Below are 11,083 nucleotides of genomic sequence, written 5' to 3' on the forward strand. Positions count from 1 at the left end.
AGCCAAACAAAGAACAGGCAAGTGAGTTAAACATTTACCTCAAGAGACACACACCCTGGAGAGAACAATCATGGGAGAAGGAAGGGCTGCTTATGCACAGGGATACAGCTCAGGGTGCAGGAGAGTATGGAGGGATGGTCACTGGGAAGAGGTAACTATGGGGAGGAAGTGGGAGGGGAACAACAACAAAAAAAGTATGTAATGAGCATCTACTCTGTGCAAAATGCATTGAACAGTTATGACTGTTGTATACCAGATCTGTGCTCCCCAACCTGTCCTCATCATGACATACTTGGAAAATGATAATACTTCTCTTGCACACCTGGGAGAGGAGCCATCACTGCAGAGAATTCTCTGGTGATCAGCATGGCATCTCAAGTCTTGGGACACAATTCATAACCTTTACTAAAAGAATCTTGTAAAGTGCTCAGATATCATTTCAACTATCGTAAGATGTTAAAATGGTTGTAAAAATTGATTTAAAATTTTTATCTCTCTAAAAAGTTTACAACCATCAGTATCTTGTGACACACCTATAAACCTTTTTTGGCCAGTTGGGAAGCTCTATACTAGAAAAATAGTATGTTCTATGTTGTTATCATTAGTTGCCATTGAGTTGGCTCTGAATCATAGTGACCTTATGTACAATGGAATGAAATACTGTCTGTGTCATCTTCATGATCATTGGTATGTTTGAATCTATTGTTTCAGCTGTAAGGTAATGCCTGCAGCACTACATCCAACAGCATTGTGTTGTGTTCCACAAGGTTTTCATTGACTAATTTTTGGAAATAGATTGCCAACCCTTTCTTCCTAGTCTGTCTTAGTCTGAAAGCTCTGCTGAAACTTGTCCATCATAAGGATCCTGCTGGTATTTGAAATATTGGTGGTATAGCTTCCAGCATTATAGAAACACAAAAGCCACCAGAGTCTAACAGATTAATAAGTCTCATCATTGGTGCTGTCCTGTGAATTTCAACTCATAGCAATCCCATGTGACAGAGTAGACCTGCCCCCCTAGGGTTTTCTAGGCTATAATCTCTATGGAAGCAGATCATCAGGTCTCTCTCTTGCAGAGTCACTGTGTGGGTTTAAACCACCAGCCTTTCAGTTAGCAGCTGATCGCTTAACTTTTGTGCTACCAAGGACACTATATGCCCCATAGAGATGTGATTATCACTACTGTTCTCAGTGTGAGAAGAATTCAAACCAAAAATGGTCTAAAGTGTGTGAGCTTCTTACGTCCTCTCACCAAAAATGTCATGCTCTTTTTCAACATTCAGCTAAAACATGATTTGATTTGATTTTATCTTTACTTATATCATCAGGAATTTTCTTTCTTTGAAACTGCTCTGGCTGCTCATTAAAACTCATGTCTCTGTTACCTGTTCCTGTAGTTTTGGCCTCTTTCTTCATTTATAACATTAAACAGGAGCCTGTAAATTTCAAAAACTGATATCTTAGTTTTAAGACAGGGAAAAAAGACCAATGCAATTACAGAATAACAAGAACTGGGTAAACTACCTCCTTTTCATTCAAAAATTTTGCTGTTTTTTTTTTTTTTTTTTTAATGTAGAGACAGTTTGTCTTTTTTATTATTATTATTTTATGGTAAGGAGAAAGTGATGGCATATATTTTATTTTTTGAAAGGTAAATATCACCACTTTTTTTCCTTTCTTACAGTGATCAAGTGATAAGACTTATTCCCAAAACAGAAGAGGAAGCATATGCACTGAAGAAAATATATCAGCAACTTAAGGTAATAGAGCATCCACTCACTTGCCAGAGGGAACTATGGTCATATAATGTGTCTGATTCAGGGCATTGCTGGCTGAAGTTGATTGATTGGAATTAGCCAGAAAAATACAAGTTTAAATTTAAATTGAAAGAACTTTTAAAGCACAGCTATGTTACATTTATTTTTTTAAAAAATTACATATATATGTGTATATCTACATATATGTGTGTATATATGACATATTATCCACTCATTTGTTTGTTTATTACCCATTTCCATGAGTTGGGAGCTTGTCCATTTTTGTTTACCACTATACTTACAATGAATGTCTGGCATGTCCTAGAAACTCAAAAAAAAAAAATTTGTTTTAATGAATGAATGGATTTAGTTTATAATTTTCCAGAGCTTCACTTTCTTTCTTGAAATCCTGCTGCTGATCATCTGGACATGTTCCTTCTAATTAAAACTTCAAGCAGAAGTGAGCTGAGGAAAATAAAAACTAGAAATTCAAGTTAATTAATCAGTGGGTCTGATAAGAGAATTTCCTGGCAAAAGATGCAAGGCTCTGATTATTCAATTTTTGATGATCTTTATAGCTGTTAGTGATAGAGAGGGTTTCTCATCACCCTATGACTTCATATAAAGGAGGTTAGCTTTGGTCAAAAAAAAAAGTTTTGATAAGAAGCGTAATGATTGGCTCGTTTCCATGCCTGCTGAGAACAGACAAACTCAATATGTGCCAGTTTGGCTTTGTTTTAATGGATGGCAAAGCACATTACCAGGAGGATCTCATTAATCTTTGATATGGGATAGGAAAATATTTGTCCCAGATGACTGAACCAGAATCCTACCTGAAAAGATTGTTAAGGGATGAAGGAGGAGGGACAGACTTGGTGATTTCTGAAGGTTTTTATGATTATTAATCTTTCCATCTTTTATTCTCATTTTTCTTTTTGTCATTTTGGTTTCAAATATTGAACTTATTGGCAAATACTGTTTTGAACTTTCAGTTCATTGATTTCTCCATCCCCTTTGCCAGCTTGTATATACTTGCAATACCCAGCTTAAGCACTGTTTTATTACCAGCTCACTCCCACCCCCAGAGGAGCTCTGGTAGCATAGTGGCTAAGACACTTGCCTGCTAACCAGACGGCTGGCGGTTCAAACCCACCAGCCACTCCTCGGAAGGAAGGTTGGGCAATCCTACTTCCGTAGTGATACTGCCTCGGAAACCCAAGGAGGGGTCGCTATGAGTCGGGGCCGACTCGACGGCACATAACAACAACCCACCCCCAGAGTGAGGATGCAAGATCTCTTTTATCCAATACCAAAAGTGTTATTACTTTATCAATACCAGGCGAACTGTGCACTCTGGGCTTTTTTTTTTTAAGAGTTTGTTTTACATTCAACGTTATGTGTACATTTAGTTTCACTCCGCATTTACCATACCCAACCCTAACCCAGTCTCCTCCCCTCCCTGCCCAGTAACCCTCCCCCTGTGCCCCTCGTATTTATGCAGTCCTGTTTGTCCTGCATTTCCTCAGTGTGAATGTTGCCTCTCTGGTGCCCTGTGGTCTATTGCTCAAAGGGATATATTATCATAGAGTCTGTGGTGTGTCATCCTGGGTTGAGTGGTCTGCATGTACATCTTATTAACTATTGGGCTGAGAGTCAGCCCTGAGTTTTATTCCAAATGCAGATTGTATTCCAGGGCCATAGTATTGGGGGTTTCATCAGACTCCCTCCAGCCAGTAATTCTGATCATTATTGAGTTTTTGGATTTTGTTCCACGATTTTCCTCCCATTCTATCCAGGATCTCCAGATTTGATCCTTTCCTGAGTGGTTGGCATTGGTAGCCAGGCACCATCTAGTTCTCCTGGTCTTGAGGGCCATGATGTCCTAGGGCTGATTGCTTCCAAATGTTCTTGTTTTTTTCCTTGGGTTTTTTTTTTTTTTTTTTTTTTGCACTCTTCTTCACTTCCAATGATAGGAGACCATTAGGTGTATCTTAGATGTCTGCTTGAAAGATCTTAAGACCCCAGTTGCTACTCACCAATGTAGGATGAGGAACAAGGCTTTTATGTATTTTGTTGTGCCAATTGAGTGTGGTGTCCCCCAGTACTATGATCCTGAGATGGTAGATCTATCGGATCTCTCTCCCATAGTGTCTGGATGTCTGTGAGGGATTACTCTGTGTCTGTCTTCTATTGTTTCTGTAAGGATTGCAGGTATTTTGTATCACTTGTGTCTGTGCAAGATTAGCCTCAGCTGAATCTATCCTTGGTCTAGAGTGTACTCCTGTTCACTGACCCCAGTCTGATCATCTCAGGTGTTTATGTGTTTATCTGTAGCTTGGTGTTTGTTATTATTAATGGTAATGCAGTATTGTGGACATGTTGGTTGGTATTAGCATCTGTCCTCTATCTCTTATGTGCATAATTCTGTGTCCTTCCATTTCCTAATGTTATCATGGTGGTCACAGACTCTTTCTGTATATCCCTCCCCTTACCCATGTCAGTGTGGGCCTCAACTAGCCTGAAATTAATCCCTCCTATTCCCTCCCCACCCTGGTAACCTAAAAAGTGAGTTCCCTTTCCCAAGCAAACCCTTCTTTGTCTTTTTACAGTAATGGGCTCATACAGTACTTGTCTGCGATTGACTTATTTCACTCAGCATAATGTCCTCCAGGCTCATCCACATTGTGAGATGATTCACGTATTCCTCATTGTTCTTTAATGTAGCATAGTATTCCATTGTGTGCATGTTTCATAATTTGGTTATCCACTCGACTGCTAATGGGCATTTAGGTTGTTTCCATCTCTTTGCTATAGTGAATTGTGCTGTGATGAACATAGATGTACATATGTCTGTTCGTGTACTGTCGCTCACCTCTTTAGGATATATTCCTAGTCATGGAATTGCTGGGTCAAATGGTATTTCTATTTTCAGTTTTTTAAGGAAACACCATACCATATGCCATAGTGGTTGTACCATTTTACAATCCCACCAGCAGTGCACAAGAGTTCCAATCTCTTTGCAACCTCACCAGCATTTGTTACTTTGTTTGACCTGTTGAACTTTGCTATTATTGCTGGGGTGAGATGATATCTCGTTGTTGTTTTGATTTGCATTTCTCTAATAACTAATGATTGAGAGCAATTTCTCATGTGTTTGTTGGCTGCCAGTATATCCTCTTTGATGAAGTGTTTGTTCAAGTCTTTTGCCCATTTGTGAATTGGGTTATTTGTCTTTTTGGTGTTGAGGTATTGAAGTTTCCTATAGATTTTGGAGTTAAGTCCTTTATCAGATATGTCATAGGCAAATATTTTCTCCCAATCTGTAGGTTCTCTTTTTACTCTTTTGATGAAGTCTTTTGATGCGCATAAGAATTTAATTTTTTAAAGGTCCCAGTAATCTAGCTTCTCTTCTACCTCCTGCACATTCTAGGTTATGCTTGATAGTCTATTTATGCCATAAATTAAGGCACTCTGGGCATTTCTTAAACCACCTCTCCTTCTCCAGGGAACCTCCGCTTCGTCGATACTGACATCACCTCTTTCCTGGTCGTGTATGATACTCAAGCCCATGATAACCTTTCCAACAAGATTATCAACATTCTTTAAATGCTCAGTCCACTAGGGGCTTGTTGTCATTGTTGTTATGTGTCGTGGAGTCGGACTCAACTTGTAGTGACCCCCCCTTGAGTTTCCAAGGCAGTATCACTACGGAAGTAGGTTGTCCAACCTTCCTTCAGAGAGTGGCTGGTGGGCTTAGAAGTTGCTAAAGAAACATATATTGAGCAGGTATTTCGATCTGCATTGGAATTGTGTTTTAAATATACTACTGGAAAAACAAAATAGCTACTTTTCACCTAGGAGTCTAGTGTTCCAGGGGACAAAAATTCTGACCAAATATTAGAACAAAGAATTTAGCAAAAGATTGTTTTTCTAATTTCTAGTTTATTTACATGATAGCCTTACAAAGTTATGAAAACTAAATTACACATAGTTCTATACATAATGATCACTTATCATTATCAAAAGCAATAAAATTATGTTGTTGAGGACTGTGCAAATAATGTATAAAACCAAAAAACCAAAAACCAAACTCACTGCCACAGAGTTGATTCCAACTCATAGCAATCTCTATTGGGTTTCCAAGGCTGTAAATATTTATGGAAGCAGACTGCCTCATCTTTCTTGCACAGAATGGCTTGTGAGTTCAAACTGTTGGACCCGAATTTGGAAAGGAGTGTCGGCGTGAGGAACGTGACACTGACTCAACAATGCAAAAGCAAAGGAAAAGTTTATTTCCAAGCTCGAGCTGGGGTCTCCGCTTACACCGATGCAACGGCTTGAGCAAAAGACCCCCGCTCCTTTTGTTCTACATATTTATAGGATTTTCAAGGGGCAGTTACACAAGGTGGGGCTGAACATCAATGGTGCAGGGGACAAGTTCTGTTATTTGGCGGTGACTGATAGGTACAAGTTTGGGACTTTCCAGTTTCCTGTCAAGGGATGGGTCCCTCTTCGGGACTTTCCAGGCCCTGGCTTTTCTGATTGGTTTCTACACAACAGTGATTTCCCATAAATTGGGTCTGTTACATTAAACTGAAACTTAAGCAATAACCGAAACTTAGGCCTACAAAGATTAAGTAAAAACTTAAGCCTACTTGGTCCCTTAGCTTTGTCAAGGTTACTATACTTTAATTCTATTCCCTTACAAAACCACTGACATTTTGGTTAGCAGCCAAATGCCTTAACCACTGCACCAACAGAGCTCCTTAGGTTATATATAAATCCTCCTAAATCATTAGGGGTGGAACCAAAAGCTGTTGAGCATTAGGGCTGCTGACTCTGATGACAATATCTTTGTATTGTGCTCCTTTTTTTCTCAAGTGCATATTGTTTTCATTTAGGACTTCAGGAAAGGTACTAAATGGAATAGAAATAGTTTGGATGCAAATGTACTTAGAGAGCAACTAAGAGAAAGGAGGATAAGGAGATGGTGAGAAAAGAGGGGAACGCAATGAAGGGAACGAAGGGTGAATATTGAAATACTGGTGATGCTCAGGTGATGCTGCTTTGTAGAGAATCAGGTTCAGCCCCTTTAAGTCGCCATGTACCAGTTACAAGATTTTAAGCACTTCCATTGGACACCTCATCTAACAACACTAGGAGGTGAGTACTGTCATCATCACTATTTTACAGATGAAGAAACTGACAGATACATAAAACATTGTTCCACATCCTACTTTGGCAAGTAGTGACTGGGGTCTTAAAAGCATGAAAGCAGCCATCTAGATGCAACAATGGTCTCTCCTTGTCCAGACCAAAAAAGAATGAAGAAAACCAAAGATGCGTGGAAATAATTAGTCCAAGAGACTGGTACACCATGTGATCCTCAGCCCATATGACTATGAGACCAGAACTAGATGGTGTCCAGCTACCACTGTCAACCACTTGGAGGGGGATCTATGTAGGAGATCCTGGACAGAGTGGGAGAACAATGTGGAACAAAACTCAATATCATTAAAAAAAAAGTGGGGTGGGGGTGGAGACCAGGTTTGCTGGTCTGATAGAGCCTTGTGGAACCCCTGAGACTATGGCCCTAGCTGCCCTTCGGGTCTAGAATTGAACCTACTCCTGTGGCTTCCAGCCAAACAAAAGACAGGTATATGAGATGAACATTTATATTCACATTTAGATGCACTCCTTGGAGAGATCAATCATGGGAGAATAGAAGGACTGTGTATGCACAAGGAGACAGCTTGAAGGTCAGGAGTGCATGGGAGAAAAGGACACAGGGAAGACGTAGCTATGGGGAGGAAGTGGGAGGAGAGCTCCTGCTGCATTGTGGGAAATTGCAGTCAATATCACAGGGAGACAGCTTGGTGGGCAGGAGTGTATGGGAAGGAAGAATATAGGGAAGAGGTAACTATGGGGAGGAAGTGGGAGGAGAGCTCCTGCTGCATTGTGGGAAATTGCAGTCAATATCACAGGGAGACAGCTTGGTGGGCAGGAGTGTATGGGAAGGAAGAATATAGGGAAGAGGTAACTATGGGGAGGAAGTGGGAAGAGAGCTGTTGCGTTGTGGGAAAGTGTATGTGACCTGCTATGTAGAAAATGAATTTACTCTGTAAACTTTCACCCAAATCACAATTAAAAAAATTAAAAAAAGGAAAAGAAAGAAACTGACAGATACAGACAGAGGTTAAGTAACTTGTCTCAGATCAGTGTGTGGGATTGGAACACAAATCTGAACAGTGCAGGACTGAGTAGAAAGGAATTCAAGACCTGCCTCTTCCCTCTGGCCCATTTGCTCTAATCATCTTCACAAAAGAGAGGATTATGGCCTGGAATACAGAGGATTGGAATCTAGACTCAGAACATGAAAATTATTGTAGCCTTATTTCTTTATTCCTTTTGTCAGGGCCAAGACCACTCTCAGGTTTGATGATTTGCTACAAGGACTCACAGAATTCAGCATATAGTTGTATTTATGGCTGTGGTTTATTACAGCAATGGGATACAGAAGGAAACAGCAAAGGGAAAAGGCACATGGGTGAAATCTAGAGAAAACCAGACTCAAGCTTCCAAGAGTCCTCTCCCAGCAGAATTACACACACACACACACACACAAACCCACTGCCATTGATTTGATTCCACCTCCTAGCAACCCTATAGGACAGAGTAGAACTGCACCATGGAGTTTCCAAGCTATAAATCAAGAGAACTGCCTCATCTTTCTCCTGTGAAGTGGATAGGGGGCTCAAACCAACTGACCATTTGATTAGCAACTGAATGCATTAACAACTATGCCAACAGAGCTCCTAGAATTACACAAGATTCATTTAATTCCCTACCAAAAATGGTGAAATGTTGTCTGCCATGGAAGCTCATTAGAGACCCAGAGCCCAAGGTTTTTATTAGGGGCTGGAATGCAGGCACTTTCTGTCTCTTGTATTGGTTGCCATCGAGGCAGCTCCAACTGGCAACATTATGTATAACAGAACTAAACAGTGCTTAGGCCTGCACCATTTTCATGATCTTTGATATGTCTGAGCCCATTTTTACCACTATGTGTCAGTCCACCTCAAAGGGTTTCCCTCATTTTCATTGACCCTCTACCAAATATGATGTTCTTTTCTAGCAATTAATCCCTCCTCACTTCCATAGTGATACCACCTCGGAAACCCAAGGAGGGGTCGATATGAGTCAGATTCAACTTGATGGCAGTGAGTTTGTTTTTTGTTTTTTTTGGTGGGGTGGGATGATATGTCTAAAGTAAGCAAGCCAAAGTCTCTCCAGCCTCAGTTTTAAGGAAGGAAAACATATGTCCAGCACAAACCATATTGTTTGTACAAACAGCTTAGGCACAATGAGCCAATCTTATCAGTTAGGATGGTGGGAACCTGACTGTACTCCAGGTTCCCAGAGACCAACCAATAGCCACCTTGCAAACAAACCTTTCTAAGGATAGCAGTTTCACACCTTCTAAGTTAACTCTTTTCTGCACATTCCTTCATTTCCATTCTTGGACAGAAGTTTGAGGCACTGAACTTAGAAAAATTTTCATCTAAAAGTATCATGTTAACTTTATATCATTTTAAATTCAAATCATTACACCAAGTGATCCACTTGCACTACTGAAAGCAGCCGTTTCCACCAGACAGGAAAGAACGAATATGACTGTAATCTTATGTCCTGTGGAGCTGTTGGAACAGAACTGGGCTATGGCTAAGAGCCTCTTTACAGTCCCTGTGCACTATCTCCAGGAAGAGTTTTCCATTTCTTTCCCTAAAGTATAACTTATTAGGTAGAATTTTAAATGGGATGCCCAAGATTTCTGCCCCATGGAGTGAAAACGTGCATAATCCCTTCTCTGAGTATGGGCAAAACTGATTATATGGGTAGAACATTGGATATATTGCAGTATATGGCAAAGGGGGATTATCTAGGGGCTCTGAACTAATCAGAGGATCCCTTTAAAAGCAAAGTGTTTCCTCTGAGTGTTCAAAAAGGAAGAAGTCAGAGAGGTGTGTTCCTTCCTGCTGGTCAAGAAGAAAATGAAGTAAATAGTTATGCTATGAACTCCCACGGGGGGAAGGGATTATGCAGGCTTTATAGATGGCAAGCACTGCAGGCAGACTCTAGGAGTAGTGAGCAGTCCCTAGTTGATAAACAGGAAGGCAATGGAGACCAAGGAACTGAATTCTGCCATACCACAGGAGCTTGGGAGAGGAAGCTGAGAGCCATGTGAGAACACAGCCTAGCTCACACATTGCTAAGCCCATGTTGGATGCTGAGCAGAGAATCCAGCCAGCTGTGTCTCAACTTCTGATCTACAGATCTGTGGGGTGAAAAATGGATGCTGTTTTAAGCCACTAAATTTGTGGTAATTTGTTCCACAGCAATAGATAACTAATAGATACACGTAACCACCTAACATCTTGACTTTAGATGGCTCTTACTTTAATAGCATATCTGAGTGCTTTAAGTTAGGTTTCCTGATTTCACTGGCTATAACCAAGCATCTCTGAAAGAGTGAAAAGTGATTGGACTACATGGTAAAACTATAAATTCACAATATCTTATCTGAAGCATGAACAAATGAAAAATATATGTGCAATGTCAAATGGAAACTAAGAAGGTACCATCAGAGCATAGCTAATTAGACATAGAACTGCTGTTACAAAGCTGGTTACTTTCCTAATTAAATTTTGTGGTTTCACTGAAGAAATAAAACAAGAAAGTTAAACAGAAAACCATGCCCCCAGAGAACTGGATTGAGAAAGCAGCAACCAATTAAATTGTTAATTAAGAGCATAACCATGACATAAATTAAGTTATGATGAAAGGAAGACAATTTGCAGGTGAGTAAAATTAGAGTCCAAGCATCATGTTCTGCCTACATTTCTTTGTAAATTCTTTGGTTTTGCTCTGAAGGGATAGAAATGGCCTTATGTAAGATCACAAAGTTTCTATTTCAGAATTGACATGTTGTTCAGGTGGTAAAAACAAGTAATGCTCTTGAATGCTAACCAAAATGTTGGCAGTTTGAGTCCACCCAGAGGTGTCTGAGAAAAAACCTGATGATTTACTTTCAAAAAACCAGGCACTTGAAAACCCTATGACCACTGAGACTATGGCCCCTAGCTGCCCTTCAGGTCTGGAATTGAACCCACACCTGTGGTTTTCAGCCAAACAAAGTACAGGCATGTAAGTTAAACATTTACCTCAAGTAGACACATGCCCTGGAGAGAACAATTATGGGAGAAGGAAGGGCTTCTTATGCATAGGGAGACAGCTCAGGGGGCAGGAGAGTATGGAGGGATGGACAC

The 11,083-nt window shown here is 40.3% G+C and overlaps 1 protein-coding gene across 1 annotated transcript in view; it reads left to right on the forward strand.

Annotated features, from left to right (window-relative positions):
• Positions 1–11,083, forward strand: part of CPA6 (carboxypeptidase A6) — a 544,128-nt gene that overhangs the window by 220,430 nt on the left and 312,615 nt on the right. Inside the window, exon 2 of the mRNA XM_007949714.2 lies at positions 1,685–1,760. Coding sequence (XP_007947905.2) covers positions 1,685–1,760 — 76 coding nt within the window. The remainder of the gene's footprint in view (positions 1–1,684; positions 1,761–11,083) is intronic.

The sequence above is a fragment of the Orycteropus afer genome, unplaced genomic scaffold (genome assembly GCF_000298275.1).
Source record: "Orycteropus afer afer isolate SDZICR_OR568_19922 unplaced genomic scaffold, OryAfe1.0 scaffold00252, whole genome shotgun sequence".
Taxonomy (NCBI): Eukaryota; Metazoa; Chordata; class Mammalia; order Tubulidentata; family Orycteropodidae; genus Orycteropus; species Orycteropus afer.